This window comes from Pinus tabuliformis, chromosome J (genome assembly GCF_031772625.1).
Source record: "Pinus tabuliformis cultivar Carrire ecotype Pingquan chromosome J, CPIR1, whole genome shotgun sequence".
Taxonomy (NCBI): Eukaryota; Viridiplantae; Streptophyta; class Pinopsida; order Pinales; family Pinaceae; genus Pinus; species Pinus tabuliformis.
In genome coordinates, this window is record NC_142295.1 from 1,321,016,926 (window position 1) to 1,321,036,025 (window position 19,100).

A 19,100-nucleotide genomic window follows, 5' to 3' on the forward strand; every position below is an offset into this window, starting at 1 on the left:
AAACCACTCGTCAGCAAACCACCTAAAGCTTTAAAAAAAGATTGAAAGCACAAGAAAGATTGTATTGAAATGAACATTATCCCTCAAGTCAATGCACTGCTCTAAAGAATAAATATACCTCAAGCTCAACAAATACATCGGGTAGTGCTCCAACTTCTCCAAGGACTTGCCCCACAAGCCTGTCAGCACGTGTCAGTGTGGGGTCTATTGTTGTACCCACACCAATAAGGCCTCCAGGAACAGCAAACTGCAACTCATTTTGCTCAGCATAAAGTGAAATTATTCTTGAAAAGATAGGTGTACACTTGATGCTACCACTTTCATCTTTGACAACAATGCCAGGGCGAACTTCAATTTTTTGATTCACTTTCAACACACCCTAAGAAACAACAAGCACATAAATCAGTTGGGAAGAATAATTTTCCTCTCATGACTTGCAGCAGGAACATGCTGAGGCAAACTTGCAAAGTATACAAGACATGAAATATTTAACCAACCTTAAAAATCAATTGGGTAATCCAAAAGAAACCATACCTTCAGTATACTTCCACCAGCGACACCTCCTTTTATTTCATCAACTTCAGCACCAGGCTTATTCACATCAAAAGATCTGATTACGATCATATTGGGTGGATCAACAAAATTCCGCTCTGGAATGGGAATCTTGTTTACTATGTATTCACAGACAACATCAATGTTGTATTTCAGCTGTGCAGAGATCGGTACAACAGGTGCTCCATCCGCAATGGTACCCTAAACTCGCAATTAAACATTTCCAATATAATGGAATTAAAAAAATGTGAAAAACAAGATTAAAAATACTTTGGAATTTGTGGAAAGCAAAAACCACTACCACATATAATGTATAAACAGACAAAGTGTTAGATCAATCAGTTGAACCATCCACCCAAAGCATGCTGCCAATGGGGAGGCATCACAAGATCAAATCCAATGGAATCCCTTGGTCACCAGCCACTATCAAGGGTTGCAGTTGAGCCTCCCTACATCCAGACATTCTGCCGAAGAACCAGGGGATCCCATGTCCCACAAGGTTTTCCTTTTGAGGAAAAAAATACACACAATCTATAATGGAAACAACAAAGCTTGACGAACCTGAATAAACTTCTGAATTGCCTCATGCTGGTTCATGGCTACACTCTCCTGGATAAGGTCAATTTTGTTTTGTAAAATAATTATATGCTTAAGACGCATGATCTCCACCGCTGCAAGATGCTCTGAAGTTTGAGGTTGAGGACAGCTCTCATTTCCAGCAATCAAAAGCAGTGCCCCATCCATGATAGCCGCACCATTGAGCATAGTAGCCATGAGAATATCATGACCCTGTCAGATAGTAATTGGGAAAATACCGTCAGACAGTGATTGGGAAAAGAATGTATTATGAAGACAACATTATATAGAATGACACAGAAAATCAAAATAGGAGAAATTAGAACAATTCAGAACAAATATGCATGTAAAAAAACACTATTAACACAATTTCAAGTAAATTGTAAAACGTTTTTTCTTTTAAAATTGCCCACCCAATCATGACCTATCTACATCCTCACAAAGACAGAAAGAACGAAGCAATAATAAGGTGTTAAAGATGTTGATTTTATGCCCATTGGGCATCAATAAAGATTTTCCAACACTTTGTATTTCACCCATAACAATGTAATTCATAGCCGGAAGCATGCAAGTCTATCATGTTTGAATTTCAAAAAAATGAATTACAAAACAAATTGAAGTTGTTCTTCCACTGACTCTCACCGGACAATCAACAAAAGAAACATGTCTTAAAAGCTTCATACGAGTGGTTTCAAATCCAGCGACATCACACAAAGGACTATCTTCCTTCCCACTTCCGTATGCCCTGCACAGAGCAATCAATGTGATTACTTATGTCAGAATCAGAGAAACAAAAACCTTGATATTCCTTGTCGTAGCCCAATATTAGTTGAAAAAAAAAGCCATAAAAGTGAAAACTTATATATATATATATATTCAAGTTCATTATGTCCTTTCACCATGCCAACATCACTAAAAAACTCCAAATATTCCAAATTCAAATTCAGAATTACTGCCTCAACACTGATTAGGAGATGAAGCCAAACTTAACCACCACAATACATGATTTACTATCTATTGGGATGATATAACAATGCATCAGGAGTTGAGTTTCAAATCACTGAATCTCAGAAAAATTAACCATGATAATGAGAAACATGATTGAGATCTCCAAATAAATTAAATCAATGACTCACATAATTGTAAGAAACCCAGATCTATTTTCTCGAAACATCACAATTTTATCCACAGAACTTCAGATTACATAACACCAACATAGATCAATCGTAACCATAGATCTAACATGAGCCGAGGGATCAAATTTCTTCAGGTACAAACTTATTTTAGAGTGCAAAAAACAATGCGTAATTTTTTATTATTTAAATTGTATTTTCTAATGTTATAGAGATTATATAACAGGTGCATTGAACTTGTTTTTTTGTTATTAATATATTTTTAAGTATATGTCAATATTAATTCATACTAAAATATTTAATTCATAACCCACATTGGATATTTTATTCTATACAGCATTAAAATATTTCCTTTTTAACATTTTTTTCTTTATATAGATATATATGAAGTTGATATCACGTGTTAAAATATTTTTGGAAAGTATTTTTACTTCTAATTATTTTACATGAAATTATATTAGTTTACATGGACAACTAATTAAATATGCATAGCATATTTTTTTTCTTTTTTATTTTTTATTTGTAAGACTACATCTTCATCATGTCCAACTTCTCACCCCGATCGGGGGGATAGCACAAGATTTAAACCCAAGACTTCCGATTCAGTGAGACTTCATTTCCACGGCCATTGCCAATTGAGCTATCCCAAGCGGACTTTTTTCTTTTTTATTATAGTCGACATTGTTTTTATTTAGCGAATATTTTATTTTTATTTTAGGAGGGATGGACATACTTATTTATTGCCTTCACACTGGGCTGTAGAATTATTGAAGGAAATGTAACTAGGTTCACTCTTCATAAATGTACTCTAATATTTGTACTTATTCAAGAAAAGAAATATTATTTTTATAATAAATGACAATGCGTTTCTTGTTCATTTAAATAGGGTCTAGCACAAGTTAAGTGCTATAGGTGAGTCAAATAGTCAAAAGGAAATGTTGAAGGCCTTAAGGGCATGGTACACCATGTATGATTATGTATTAAAGTCAAGAGAATACCTCCAAGCAAAGTCAAGTCTCCTCCTATGCAAAGGCACCATAAAAGAAGCTCCTTCAAGCATGTTACACCACCATAGAAACCATCTGAAGTCTGCTCAACAAGTCGGCCTACAAACAGTTAACATGTCGGCCTTCTAGTCGGCCTAAAATGAGGGACAGTCCTCTATAAATAGAGGTTTTCCACTCCATTACAATGCAATTAAGATCTCTGAAATCCGAGGGAAGAAGAGGCTAAGAAAAAAGACAAAAAGGAGGTCTTCTAGGGCAGCGAGGAAGAGAGAAAGAAGCCGAAGATTAAGGACTGTCTCTAGGATGAACACACAGCCACACATGAGAAAGGGGAAGGGTCTGCTTGCGGCCATAGCAGCAGAAACTCACTGTTGGCATATCTATCTAATTGGACTAAGAAACTAGACCTATAAGGTCTCCCAATCAAGTGAAGGAGGACACTCAAGCGAAGGAAGAAAAGAGTTTACCATATAAAGGAAGTCACCACGCATGCGGAAATCTAGGACTGCAGGACAGTCATATCAAGTCTGCACCTACACCTTGAAGAAAGAGCTCATTTGGTCAAGTAGAAGGGATCATCACAAGAAAAGGGACTTATCAAAAGGTGTCTCTTATAGAGCAAGTGCAACAAGATCTATCAACAGTTGAAAGAGGAAGATGAAGTGCCAGAAGGAGAAGGAGAAAGTGCCAAGGAAACAAAGTGCCGGAAGGACTTGACTTGTGCTTGGAGGATATTCAAGTCAGGGGTCTAGGGTTTGGCATTGATCAATAAGAAGCTTCAATAAGAGAAACGTACTAAAAGGTTTTCCTCTCTAGAGAAGAGAGGTTTTGGCCCTGGCAGAGAGTCAACATCTTGTGTTCTTGTTCTTATGTTTTGGTAGCAGTTTGATGAAGTACGCACACATGCATTAATAAGAAGAAGAAGAATATTAAGTTAATAAGAAAAAGTAAAAAGACTCCACAAATTGTTATCAAGTAACGAAGAATCACACTACACTGATTTTGCCCTAGATTCTTCAACATGGTATTAGAGATAAGGTGACACATCAAGGAAAGGGCAACTCAAGAACACTCATCAAGGAAGGACATCTACAAGGTTGAAGCATCAAGCCTAGAAGTCTCAATCACTTCAAGGACAAGAAGGTTTACAATCCATCATTCATCAAGAAAGTCTACATAGCAAGAAGAAGAGACTTATACAAAGGCACCTACAAAGAAGAGTTGATCAAAGAGGGACCTACATCATCTACAAGTCACCAAGCAAATCTCATCACCAAGCAAGTCCACTTGGAGAAGGCAACTTGAAGAACATCAAGATCCAAGGAAGGCAAGCCATCAAGTCTTCAAGGAGGAAGCAAATCCATTACATCTCAAAATCTATCAACTATATGTCCCCTTCTAAATATACATCAATGTCTTTTGCAAGGAAAGCAACAAAATGTCCCCTTCTGAATATACATCAATGTCTTTTTGCAAGGAAAGCAACAAATTGGTAGGCACCAATAACTTCTTGCATGGAAGAAGAGGACTAATTTACTTCTCAAGGAAAATGAACTCATAGAACATGTCAAAGGGAATATCACTATCCCTGCTAAGGAACAAACTCAAGCCTTAGCTAAGTACAATAAGGATGAGACAAGAGCTCAAAGGGTTTTGATAGAGTCAATCAAAGACTCTCTCATTCCTTATGTCTCCAAATTTGAAACATCAAAAGAAATTTATGATAAGCTAGTAGATATATTCTCGGTATCCACAATCGGAGAAGTGATATCTCTAAGGAATGAATTGTACAAGATGAAGATAACAAAGGAATGAATAGCTCCCTACTTCATGAAAATCTCTAAAATGAGAGATCAACTTCAAGAGCTTGGGGAAGTCGTGTCTGACATGGAGATGACAACTCTAGTACTCAATGCTCTACCTGAGGATTGGGGCAACTTCACACCAAGCATATATGCCAAGAAGGAAGCAACCACACTCGGTGAAATGTGGTCTCTATGCAGGAGAGAGGAAACCAAACTCAAAGCAAAGGAAGATGTGGGATCAAAGGAGCAAGCATTTGCTACCATGGCCAAGAGAAAGGGAAAATTTGGCAAATTTGGTCCACGAAGAACAAACAACAAGGTCATGTCCAAAGTCCAATTTTTTGGATGCCAAGAATATGGACACTACAAAAGGAATTGTCCTAAGCTTAAGAAGGACAACAACAACAAAAGAAAGAGGGAAGAAGCTCACATGACTCAAGAGGTGAAAGAAGAAGAAAAGAAGCAAAAGAAGGAAGATCCTCCAGATATCTACTATGACTAGGTCAAACTCTTTACTTCAAGTCTTCTTTCAAAGTTTTGAGTAGGATAGGAGCATGTAGGAATAAAATAAAATTGCATGGCTAGAAACATCTTCTAGAATCTAGAAGCATGAAGTACATAGAGTTCTAGATACTCATGAAGATGTAGCATTTATAATGAGAACAAAAATGCATGGTTAGAAATATCTTTTAGAATATAGGAGCATGATGAACATAGCTCAAGATATTCATGAAGAAGGAGCATACCTAGAATAGGACCTCATCCACTATGAAATAAAATTGATCATGAAAAAGAATCTTAGAAGACCTCCATCATCAAAAGAAAATAAACATTTGCAAGGCAAAGATCTTTAAGATGCTATGATGGAATCTTCAAAAGAAGGTTCATAAACCAAAGCATATGTCTCATTGAGAATCCCATTCATGGGATTCAAGAAAAGGATGATATGCAGGCAAACTAAGAGGAAGCAAGAAGGGCCACACCAAGGACAACCAAATAAAAGCTAAGATGATCAAAGGAGAATCAAGATGAGGTATGTATACATCAAAGTTTAGTCATGTTATCATTTGTATATTATTGAGTCATGGGAATAGTTCTATAACATGATCAAGTATGAAAGAATCTCTTTCACCAAGAACATGCTCAAAGGCATGTACTACAATGCAATGAAGGTCAACAAAAGAATATGCTCACATAAGGAGTATAAGATTGCTGACTACGAAGCAAGAAGAAATGCTGACTAGTCCAGGAAGCAAGCAATGAAGAAATGCTCTCACAAGAAGCATAAGATGGTTGACCTATCTATCTAAGAAGAAGCGAATGAAGAAAGAGATCAAGCATGTGAAGAACACCATGATCACCGAGAATCACTATCTGACAAGATACTCTGAAGATATCTCCCGAAAGAAGGCAGGACAACTCTGACAAAGGAAGGAAGGACCCTTAACACCTATGAAGGCCTTGGAGATATCAAAGATGTAGATAACCGACTCTACTCTACAAAGATGTTGTGATGAAGAAGCCATCCAGCAAAAGAAAACGCAACGTTGAAGCAATATCAGGATGAAGTCATAATGGGCTACTAGGTCGAAGCATGTAAACAAGCAAGTGCAGTGAAGCATCCATGAGAAGAGTATTCTGAAGCATGGACAAGATGACAAAGGAATAGCCAGATGACAAGAAAACCTGATGTAACAAAGACACTTTCCACGAAGGAAGCAATGACATGAAAAACAAGGAAGGAAAGTGATCAATGGATGGTGCCCTGCCTAGAATAAGTTCGAACAAAGACTTCATGACATCAAGCAAGAAAGGAGATCAAGTAGCTGAAGGACCCACGAAGAAGAAGTTGTTGATGAATGAAAGAGTCTCTAGTTAAGAGGGATCTCTAACAAGTCCCTAATCAAGAGGGAGTTTTGGATCACCCCTGATTACAAAGGAGTGACATTTATGTTTTTCCATCTCATGGGTCATGCACTAGACCAGGACTAAAGCCGTAAGTCTAGATGAAAGCCATGAATGGAAATATAGACACAACATTCTTGTCTTCACTTGGGAAGAAAGAATGGGAGGATTGGGTAATCATCTCACATCCAATACTCTTTGAGGATGTGTAGGGAATCCAAGAGAAGAGTAGGCAAGAGCACTGATATTCTTTGAGGGTTGGGAACCCAAGACAAGAATAATAGTCCTAAAAGGTCATACTCAGTGAACACCTAAGTGGGTATGTACCTTGAGAGACAATGATGAAGGTGTCTATAAATCATTGGTCTCGCCAGCATTGTAGCTCATGATCTCATGAAGAGATGGAGTTATTAGTCAAGGCCTTGCACTGTGACAATGTTGATGGATATGATGCTATAACAGATGGATTGCAAATTTGGTTTCTCTTATGTGAATCCTTCAAGATTGATAAATAGTCAAACACCTTGTAATGTCGTATGAATACCTCCCTAGTTAAGAGGGAGTGTTGAAAGAAATGTAACTAGGTTCGGTCTTCATAAATGTACTTTTGATATTTGTACTTATTCAAGAAAAGAAATATTATTTTTATAACATATGACAATGAGTTTCTTGCTCATTGAAATAGGTCTACACATGTTGAGTGCTATAGGTGAGTCAAATAGTCAAAAGGAAATGTTGAAGGCCTTAAGGGCATGTTACACCATGTATGATTATGTATTAAAGTCAAGAGAATACCTCCAAGCAAAGTCAAGTCTCCTCCTATGCAAAGGCACCATCAAAGAAGCTCCTTCAAGCATGTTACACCACCATAGAAACCATCCGAAGTCTGCTCAACAAGTCGGCCTACAAACAGTTAACATGTCGGCCTTCTAGTCGGCCTAAAAGGAGGGACAATCCTCTATAAATAGAGGTTGTCCACTCCATTACAATGCAATTAAGAGCTCTGAAATCCGAGAGAAGAAGAGGCTAAGAAAAAGGATGAAAAGGAGGTCTTCTAGGGCAGCGAAGGAAGAGAGAAAGAAGCTGAATATTAAGGATTGTCTCTAGGGTGAACACACAGCCACACATGTGAAAGGGGAAGGGTCTGCTTGCAGCCATAGCAGCAAAAACTCATTGTTGGCATATCTATCTAATTGGACTAGGAAACTAGACCTATAAGGTCTCCCAATCAAGAGAAGGAGAAGGACACTCAAGCAAAGGAAGAAAAGAGCTTACCATATAAAGGAAGTCACCACACGTGCAGAAATCTAGGGCTGCAAGACAGTCATATCAAGTCTGCACCTACACCTTGAAGAAAGAGCTCATTTGGTCAAGTAGAAGGAAGGGATCATCACAAGAAAAGGGACTTATCAAAAGGTGTCTCTTCTAGAGCAAGTGAAACAAGATCTATCAATAGTTGAAAGAAGGAAGACGAAGTGCCAGAAGGAGAAGGAGAAAGTGTCGAGGAAACAAAGTGTCGGAAGGACTTGACTTGTGCTTGGAGGATATTCAAGTCAGGGGTCTAGGGTTTGGCATTGATCAATAAGAAGCTTCAATAAGAGAAACTTACTAAAGGGTTTTCCTCTCAAGAGAAGAGAGGTTTTGGCCCTGGCAGAGAGCCAACATCTTGTGTTCTTGTTCTTATGTTTTGGTAGAAGTTTGATGAAGTACACACACATGCATTAATAAGAAGAAGAAGAAGATTAAACTAACAAGAAAAAGTAAAAAGACTCCACAAATTGTTATCAAGTAACGAAGAATCACACTACACTTATTTTTCCCTAGATTCTTCAACAAGAATGAGCCTCTCGGCTCAATCAACCTTCCGCAAGGCTACCAAAGCAGCGTTATAATCCAAGATGTATGATCTTGGCTTATGACTACAAGTCTACAGCATGTGACTAAAATTGGGCGCTGCATGCATGTCAATGATTTTTAAAAGTGGAAAATGGAGCTAGTTGACAATTTTTGTAGATTCTTAACAACATTAAATATTGTTGATTTCAAAGGAACAAATTTTAAGTTCAAGTGATTTGTTGTCCAGATGCACGAGGCAATGTTTTAAAACTCATAATCAACCTCAGATTCTAACCGGTTTAATTTTATGAGTCAGTTTACTAATAAAGAACATAACATATTAAAGTTTTAATGAAGAAAATATATTTAAAAAACCCCAAACCGTAGAGTGTAACAAAAAATGTTCGTTATAGCAGGTTAAAGACTCCAAAAGACTTGGAATATGAAGATACAACAATATATATTAAAATGTATGAATGAGAATGATGATGATACAAATGAGTGAGGGCATGCTTATATACCCTAGGCAGGTGTCCCTTTATCAAAGGTCATGCCCTTATGGACATATCGCTTCATTAACTAATCACTAATTAATCATTATTTATGATAGGTTGTTATGCTTCTCAAACTCTCTGTGACTAATGATTAGTTAACACAGATTCCTTCTGGCAAGACAGCTGCCGAAATCTAGCAACATTTGAAGGAACTGCAAGAGACATCCGACAAGAGCAGAGCTTTCTTTCTAAAGAATCAGTTGTTCTCCATCATGATGGAAGAACATATGTCTTTACAGGAACATCTTAACAAGATTAAAGACATTGGAGATTAGCTCGAAGCCATTGGTCGGACCATGGAGGAAGAAGATATGGTAGTCATCACTCTGAAAAGTCTATCGAAACCTTATGAACACTTCATAGAAACACTCAACATTACCATCACTAATGTTGATCTGAAGTTTCTGGAGTTATGAAACAAACCCCTGCAACAAGATCATTGCAAACACCAAACTCCTGCAACAAGATCATTGCAAACAACAGTTTGGTAGTGGTGCTTCATCAGCCTCCTCAGAAAATGCTTTTGCTGCCAAATATCAGTCCCCTCAATCCTTTCGGAAGAAAGGTTCTTCTCAGCCTTATGATCCCGTTAAGAAGAAAAATGTGCAGTGCAATTACTGTCACAAGTTCGGCGACATGAAGAAAGATTGCCGACAGAGGATTTCTTCTGAACAGAAGAAATAGGGAGGGTCTCATCAGACAGCGAATGTTGCAGAACATTCTGAGTAGAAGGAATCTGCCTTTTATGCCTTTATGGCTAAGAGGTCCTCAGATCATGCCCCGTCTTCTGCCTGGTACATTGACTCTGGTGCATCACGTCACTTCTCTCACAGGCGTGGCTGGTTTACTGACTTCTCATCTTTCAGTGATTTCGTGGTATTCAGTGGAGGTGAGGAGTACACAGTGCTTGGCAGAGGTACAGTTCAGATCCAGTCTGGTGGGCGCACACTCATCTTCCTAAATGTGTATTATGTTCCTGGTATGGAAATTAATCTGCTGTCTGTCAGCCAGATTATGAGGAACTCTCCTCAGCGCGATGTGGTGTTCAGTGCACACAAGTGCTCCATTATTGACAGAGACACTTGTCTTATGATTGTTGTTGGCCTAGAAGATCATGGCCTATACAGGCTTCTTGACATTGGTGATTCTCCAGAAGTGGCTCTAGCAGCTCGTGTTTCTCCCATCAGCGCTCTGTGGCATCAGAGATATGGGCATCTAAACATTTAGTATATCTCTCAGCTATCTCGGGAGGGGCTTGTGTCAGGGTTACCTGATATTCAGACTCAGCAGTTGGGAGTGTGTGGCCCCTGTCAAGCTGGCAAGCAACATCGGTCTTCATTCAAGGATGGAGAATCTTGGCGCGCATCTAAGGTACTCCAGTTATTTCATGCTGATATTTGTGGACCTATGAATACATCTTCAGTTACTGGTTGCAAATATTTTTTGCTTATTGTAGATGATTTCAGTAGAAAGATGTGGGTGTACTTTCTAAAACATAAATCTGATGTATTAGTATCTTTTAGAAGTTTAAGTCCTTAGTTGAAAACAAATCTGGCTGTAATATCATAACTCCTAGGATAGATAACGGGGGGGAATTTTGTTCTTCTGCTTTCTCCAACTTCTATGATACCCATGGCATCAAACGCCCGTTAACTACACCCTACACTCCTCAACAGAACAGTGTTGTCGAACGTCGTAACCATACGGTTGTTGAAATGGCTCATTCCATGTTACAACACGGGAGTGTTCCGAACAAATTTTGGGCTAAAGCAGTGTTTACTGTTGTCTATCTTCTTAATCGATCACACCTACTCAGGCTATTAAGGGGAAGACTCCAGAAGAGGTTTGGTCTAGCCGTAAGCCTAAGATCAGTCACCTCAAAGTGTTTGGCTCGGTTGCATATGTTTGAATTCTAGCTGTTAAGCGCTCTAAGTTGGATTCCAAAAGCCAAAAACTCATGATGATAGGGTACAGTGATCACCACAAGGCCTATATAGGCTGATAGATATAGACATTGGTCATCTTAGCTTCAGTGGGGACGTAGTATTTGATGAGGACAGAGGGTTCTTTCAGTCTCCACCTTCTGAGCAGTGTTCTGAAACTCAGCCTCACAGTGTTCTTCTTCCGCTAGGTCCCCCTGATGGGAGGGATGATGCAGCATCAGTATTTGATGATGCACTACCTGAGCTTCCTCCAGAAAATAATCCTCCTCTTGCTGCTCCTGTTGTTCCTGAGCCTCCTCCACCTACTCCTGATATTAGTTCTTCTACTCTCCGGCCTAAATGGTGGGCTAAAACTATTGGTGATCTCCAGGATAATGAGCTCCTTGAAGGTAGAACTTCCAGAAATAAGAGCAAACAACAGCCTATCGTCAATTTTTCTCTTATGGCTAACCTACACAATGTTTTTGAGCCTCAAAGCTATTCAGAGGCTAAGGGTATACCTGAGTGGGAACAGGCTATGGAAGTTGAATTCCAGAGTCTTCAAAAGAATCACACTTGGACCCTCTCTGATCTTCCTACAGGGAAGAAGCCCATTAGCTACAAATGGGTGTATAAAGTAAAATACAAAGCTGACGGAACCCTAGACAAGTATAAGGCTCGCCTTGTTGCTCGAGGGTTCTCACAGAAGGAAGGCATAGACTATGAGGAGACCTTTGCTCCTACAGCCAAGATGAGTACCATACGGCTCGTCCTTGCCTTAGCAGCTCAGTTCAATTGGAAAGTCCATCAAATGGATGTAAAGAGTGCTTTTCTGAATGGTGACTTACAGGAAGAAGTCTACATGACGCAGCCTCCAGGATTCAAGGTTGTTGGTCAAGAACAGAAAGTCTGTAGATTAGTCAAAGCACTCTATGGTCTGAAACAAGCTCTTCGGGCTTGGTACATAAAAATTGATAAGTACCTCACAGATCATGGCTTTCAGCAGAGTCCATCTGATGCAAACCTGTATATCAAGCATACTGGTAATGATATTCTGTTTGTGGTTGTTTATGTGGATGACCTTATCATTACTGGCAATTCAACACATTTGATCCATGGGATCAAACAGGATTTGTGCAGCGCTTTTGATATGACAAATTTGGGACTTCTTCATTACTGTTTGGGGGCTGAAGTCTGGCAGACTGAGAACAACATCTTTCTCTCTCAGTCCAAGTATGCCATAAATCTTGTGGACAGGTTCAGAATGCAGGATTGCAAACCTGCGACGACTCCTATGGAACCAGGGCTCAAACTTTCAACTCAGTCATGCTCACCACTTGTGGATGAAACTTTATTCAGGCAATTAGTGGGCAGCCTCATCTACCTTACTGCCACTAGACCTGACATCAGTTTTGCAGTGAGCTACATTTCACACTTCATGTCAGCTCCTAAGGCTAATCATTGGATAACAGCGAAGCGTGTGCTCCGTTATGTGTGTGGCACTCCTGATATGGACTTCTATACACTCGGGAGTTCTGATCCTACACTCAGTGGTTACACAGATTCCGACTGGGCCGGTTCGGTTGATGAACGTAAATCTACAGCTGGGTATGTGTTTAGTCTGGGATCCGGTGCTGTCACATGGACTAGTAAGAAGCAGCAGGCAGTGGCTCTCTCCTCGACAGAAGCAGAGTATCGGGGAGCAGTTAAGGCATCTTGTGAGGCAGTTTGGCTTCGACGTATGCTTGCGGATATGCATGTTTCCCAGGCAGGTCCTACTCCCTTGTTCTGTGATAATCAGGGAGTGCTCAAACTTGCCAAGAATCCAATCTTCCATGAACGAACAAAGCATGTGGAAACCCATTGTCACTACATTCGACAGCTTGTTGAAGACGGATCCATTCAGTTGCTGTATGTTCCCACAACGGAGCAGCCAACAAACATCTTCACCAAGCCCCTTGGTACTGATAAGTTTGTAAAATTTAGAGGTCTATAGGTGTTGTAAATAGATTGAGCATTAAAGGAGGGTATTAGAAAAAATGCTATTTTAGTGTTTAACGCTCATTCGGATAAGATCGTATGTGATCTTATTAGCAGTTTCTTAGAAGAAATTTGTTGTTTCTATATTGAGCTTCATTGCTCATTGTAAATCAATTCAATCCATTCATTGATTAGACTTCCTGTCCTTCTTAAGCTTCTTAATTTGCGTCACTAGTTTTTCACTATGGTCTTTAAGCTGAGAAATTTCTTCATTTTTGTCAGTGGTGATCTTGTCAACTTCTCTTTCCATATTGTGTATAGCCTTTTTACTTTATTGAAGAATTACTTTTGAGATATCTTGTATGTCTTTTGGCAACACTTAATCTGGCTTCAAAGTAACATATTGTAACGTTATTTTTTTCTTTTTGTGGTAAATGTTAAAAACTTATTTTTCGTATTTAGGATAAAGGACACTAGAGTTTCCATCCAGGGTGAGCCCAAAATAATGTCACTATCAAAAAATAAGGTTTCCACAGTGAATTCCAAGATAAAAGTATAATCTCCAATACTTAGTTGTAGATTGTTTATGTCATATTGTTTGACACTTGTGTCAACAAAATTTGTTTCAATTATATTTGATTCAGGAATCACTAATTGGTAGCACATTTAGGACTAACATAGTTACTCTCTTCAGTAGGACTAGTAAAGATTATAATATCTCTTCTTGCCAGTGATCCTTTGATTTTAAATAGTGTACAAACACATTTACTAAAGGTTTTAGGAAATATTTCATTACTAGTTTCCATTTCACTTCGCTGATAATTTCATCAACAATACTTTAAAGTTTCTCAAATTTCTTGACAAAAAAAACGAATTGGAAGGAACATTAAGTTGTTCCTGCCTCTTTTGCTACCCAGATTTGCAGATTTGGAAGATTTTGCAGCGCTTTTGGTGATGTCTAGCAGATCCAAGGAGAAATTAACAAGAACATGTTCTGGTGTTGTTTTTGGGCACATTACTATGTTGGTGACTATAGCTTGGGCATACAAAAGTCATCCAAAGTCTCTCTAGGATACTTGCTCAAGTATTGAGTAAGTTGTTTTTGTAATTTACCCCGAGTCTAACTTACAAAAAACACATAATTAATTACATTGGCTATTAAGCCAAAGAAACTAAAGAAAAGTATTTACTTTAGTGAATTATGTTTTAATCTCAATTGTTGTTCTCAAGTGAGGCAAGATCTAATCTCAGACGTCAATCACTTTGGATATTAGGGTTAGGGATTTAGCTCAATGAGAAGTTATAAAAGCAAGGCTAAGGATATGAGAAGACACACCATACAATGAGCACAAGACTTGAGAGGAGATCTCAGTGATAGAGTGGAGGACTTCCATTCAAGTGTGTCGTGTTGAGAAATGTCCCTATCTTCAATCTTCATAATTGTTATTGTATTTGTATCATTATATATTTATTGTAAAACAAAAAACAAAAAAAATGAAGCATGGGTTTCATGCTCCTTTTATTTATCAAATAAGTCAAGCATGTTCTTCAGGCTTCTAGGGTTTATTGAGTCATTGTCATATGTTTAAGACCCTTATGGGAAAATTGTATCAAGAAAGAAATATTAATTTTGAGTTTAAAGTGTCAATTTTGGACTCCCAAGACGAAGTCGGCCCTACCAGTGAAGTCGGCCTAGAAGAGGACCATTCGACCCTTGAAGTGTTGATTTCTAGTAGCATCAAATGTGCTCTAAGTCTCAAAATTTGCAGGCATGCTTAGACACATGCATTCTCCAATACCTATAAATCGTTTTGGGAAATTCCACCCAAGAGACAATTTTATTAAAATAGTTAATTATTTTTAATGGGGCCCTAAGTCTAAACTTAGGAAATTAAAATAATTAATGAGTATTAATCTAAACTGTGGGTGTAATTTCTAGAACAAGACGAGGATCAAGCCAAAATGATCTAAGCCATTGATTAGAAGTTAATCTGGGTCATTGGTTGTCCAACAGAAAGATATAAGAAGAGGCTTGAGGGGCACTTGGAAAACACATCGAGTAGAGTTCAGAAGATCGAATTTCTGAAGCAGAGCATCTGCCAGAGAGAAATTCGAAGTGAGCTTTTGCAGTGAGGGCCAGGGATAGTTCTGGTTGGAGATTTCTCCTGATCCGGGAATACACAATAGAGGAGCCAGAGAGATATCCAGGAGAGGCAGCACAGAGCCAAAAGAGGTTGACGCAGGGCCACACAGAGGCAACGTAGGCTGACGCAAAGGCAACGCAAAAGCCTCGAGGGAGTCTGAAATTCGCTGGAGGGTTCGATTTCTGTAGCTGGAAGTCGGGGTGTGAGACCAGGAGAACAGAAGTCAAAATCTCAAAGGCAAATCAATCAACCGGGAAGAGTGACGCAGATCCTAGAGACTGTGACTTTGGGCTGACGCAAAGGTAGCGCAAAGGCAGCCAGGGGTTGTTCATTCAAGGGTTGGATCCGCCAGGACTTCCAATGATAGTGTGAGGTAATCTCAAAAATCTCTCTGCCAGTGATATTCTCTGTAACTAGATTGTCGGGAAGGCATCCAGAGATTGTATTCAGAAATTACTACTACATAATAATAAAACCCTCAGAGCTGTTGCACCCTTTTCTCGCATTGGGTTTTTCCCGAGACATTTGTCCAAAAAAAATGGTGTAATGCATGTTGTATTTCTTTCTTGTTCAGTGTCTTGTTTCCGCTTATAATTTAATTGGTGAACACTGCAATATATTAGTTTCGGTGTTTACTGTAGGAAACAGTAAATAATTTGTTCAGTAATTAACAAATAGAAGGAACTTAATCAGTTGTTGCAGTAAAAATTTGGGCATCCAAATTTTCACATGGTATCAGAGGTGTAGGTGAAACAAGAAAACAGCGTCGGAAGAACCCAGCACTAAGGAGGAAGGCAGTTCGAAATTCCTGCAGAGGCAACAAATCGAATCCCCTGAGGGTTTGCGCAGTTAGGCTAAGAGAGCAAGATTTTCGTGGTAAATCTCTCTCTAAGTGAGTCGACAGAGAGGTAGGATTTCCAGATCGAGATTTTTTAGCAACAAAGGGAGCAGCGTAGCAGAAGCTTCAGCAAAGAGGGATTTCTGGTGGGACGCAGTTTTTGCAGGCAGTTGTTGGGCAAAAAGACGTGAGAGGGAGACACGAGTGAGGGGATTATTCCTCAGAGGACTTCTAGCCAAGGACTCTGAATTCTCTCTAGCAGTAGCGGAGAGGGGCAGATCTACAAGCTCTAACGGGGAGTGCGTAGGCCAGCCTAGTGTTGCACAAAGGAGAGAGGAGGCTATTCGACTTTTTCGATTGGCAAAGATGGCAGCCAGTGGACTGAGAGATCAGGATAGGTTGGATGGGGCATCTAACTATGTGATCTGGAAGGCAAGAATGCCATGCCTTCTGGATGAACATTTTCTCAAAGTCTACGTCGACAGCATGGTAGCTGAGCCCGCAGATCCAGATCCGCTCAAAAAGTACAAGGGAGAAATGGCGAAGACAAAAAGAATGATCCTCAACGGAGTGAAGGATCATATAGTTTGTCACATCATTGGAAGAAACATTGCCAAAGAGATGTGGGATGCATTGTCGACGATGTATCAAGGATCTTATGAGCAACGGAAGATGTACTTAGAGCAGAAGATGAGATATATGCAGATGTAGAAGGGGGAACACATTGATCCGTTCCTTGCAAAGCTTTAGCAGACCCGAGATGAGTTGGTAGTTGTGGGATCAACACCTCAAGGTTCCGGGATGGTAAGACTGGCCATAAATTCAGTATCTGAGGGGTGGCAAGCCTTTGTCCAGAGCATCCTAGGCAGAGCGACTCTACGAAACTGGGATGAGATGTGGGCAACTCTTAAGCAAGAGGAGTTGAGGAGGGACTTGGTCAAGTGTAAACTTGACGAAAGCAACAGCAGTGGGTTGAAGCCTAAGGAGGAGGAAGAGAATGTAGCCCTCGCATCCAAGGGGCAGCAGAAGCAACGGAAGAAGAAGAAAGATGTTTCGAAGATCAAATGCTTCAGGTGTGGTGAACTCGGTCACTACGCAACACAATGTGCTCTTAGGAAGAAGGAAAGACATGAGAAACATGATCCGAAGGTTGCAGCTGCGAAGATCGAGGAGGATGAGTTCACCATGACAGCCCAAACATCTCCAGGAGGGAGGTCGGGAGATTTAGAGTTGTAGTTCGGAAGAGCTACAGATGGGCAGGATCCTTGAGGAGCCCACCTCATGGATCAATTCCTTGCTACGGGAGCACAAATTAGTAGTAGCAGGATGGACTAGTATCAGTTGGTGCAAAGGAGTGCCAGAGTGATAGTTGTAGTGGCTAGTAGCGCCAGAGACTAAGCAGTGCAGAGCAGAGTTGGTAGCAGTGCAAATGGCACAAAGCAGAGATCAGCAAGCAACGCAGAGGCTTTAGAGGGTCAGCGTAGAGACTAGCAGCAGTCAGACTCTAGCAACGAGATGCATCATGTTGAACACTTGTTCAGTAATTTGGGATGCTTTTCCGTTGTTGATGCAGTAGCAGTAGCACTTGGAGAAGATTGCAGTGCAGATGCAGTTGGCAGTGGCAGTGCCAGCAGCAACATGGATGCAAAACTCAGAGGGAGTTGCAGTACGGATGCAGTGTTGACAGTGGCAGGGTCAACAGCGGTATAGATGCAGCATTTGTGCAGTAATTGGTGGACAGGATGTCAGACATCAGCAGCGCAGAAGGAGATGTTACAGAACAGAGTGATGCCTCAACAAGTTGCATTGTTAGAGCACATTCCTCACTAAGAGGGAGTGTTGATTTTTGGTAGCATTTGATGTGCTCTAAGTCTCAAAATTTGCAGGCAGGCTTACACGCATGCATTCTCCAATACCCAGAAATTGTTTTGGGAAATTCCACCCAGAGACAATTTTATTAAAATAATTAATTAATTTTAATGGGACCCTAAGTCTAAACTTAGGAAATTAAAATAATTAATGAGTATTAATCTAAACTATGGGTGTAATTTCTAGAAGAAATCTAGTGATAGTTTGATGTAATCTCACAAATCTCTCTGTTAGTGATATTCTTTGTAACAAGATTGTCAGGAAGGCATCCAGAGATTGTATTCATAAATTACTACTGCATAATAATAAAACCCTCAGAGTTGTTGCACCGGTTTTCCTGCATTGGGTTTTTCCAATGACATTTGTCCAAACACAACAGTGTAATTTGTGTTGTATTTCTTTCCTGTTCGGTTTCTTGTTTCCGCTTATAATTTAATTGGTGAAGACTGCAGTGTATTAGTTTCGGTGTTTACTGTAGAAAACAGTAAATAATTTGTTCAGTAATAAACAAATAGAAGGAACTTAATCAGTCACTGCAGTGGAAATTTTTCACATGAAGAAGGTATAAATAGGAAGAGACTTCGACCTATTTGGTATCCATGAACAAGCAAGTTCGATCTACACCAAAAACAAGAACCAAAAGAAGAGTGAAGCCAAGAAAACAAGAAGAGAATTCAAGCAAAGAAGGACAAGTCTGAAATCTGACGTACATTAGCTCACACGTGCGAAATTTTTGGGAATTTGTGCGAGTTGCAGGGCCGAAAATTGCAGGACGAGTTGTAGACCCAAAGCAAGAGGCCAAAAATTTGATTATTGCATATTGGAAGGACTTTGACTCTTGTTGACTTTGATTCCCTTGGAGGAGATCTTTTGGAGGGCTGACTTGGTGCTTGGTTGAAGTTCTTGGTCTTGTTTTGAGGCCTTGGGTGATTCATTTTTTACTTGGTTCTATATAGAGAAGAGTTTCACTGGGCTTTCC

General features: G+C 39.6%; 1 protein-coding gene across 1 annotated transcript in view; it reads right to left on the minus strand.

Annotated features, from left to right (window-relative positions):
* LOC149232138 (uncharacterized) overlaps positions 1 to 19,100 on the minus strand; it is a 132,473-nt gene that overhangs the window by 1,143 nt on the left and 112,230 nt on the right. Inside the window, exons 5-8 of the mRNA XM_089379369.1 lie at positions 1,771 to 1,873; positions 1,114 to 1,341; positions 535 to 753; positions 119 to 379 (exon numbers count right to left, since the gene is read on the minus strand). Of these exons, the coding sequence (XP_089235495.1) occupies positions 119 to 379; positions 535 to 753; positions 1,114 to 1,341; positions 1,771 to 1,873 (811 nt within the window). The remainder of the gene's footprint in view (positions 1 to 118; positions 380 to 534; positions 754 to 1,113; positions 1,342 to 1,770; positions 1,874 to 19,100) is intronic.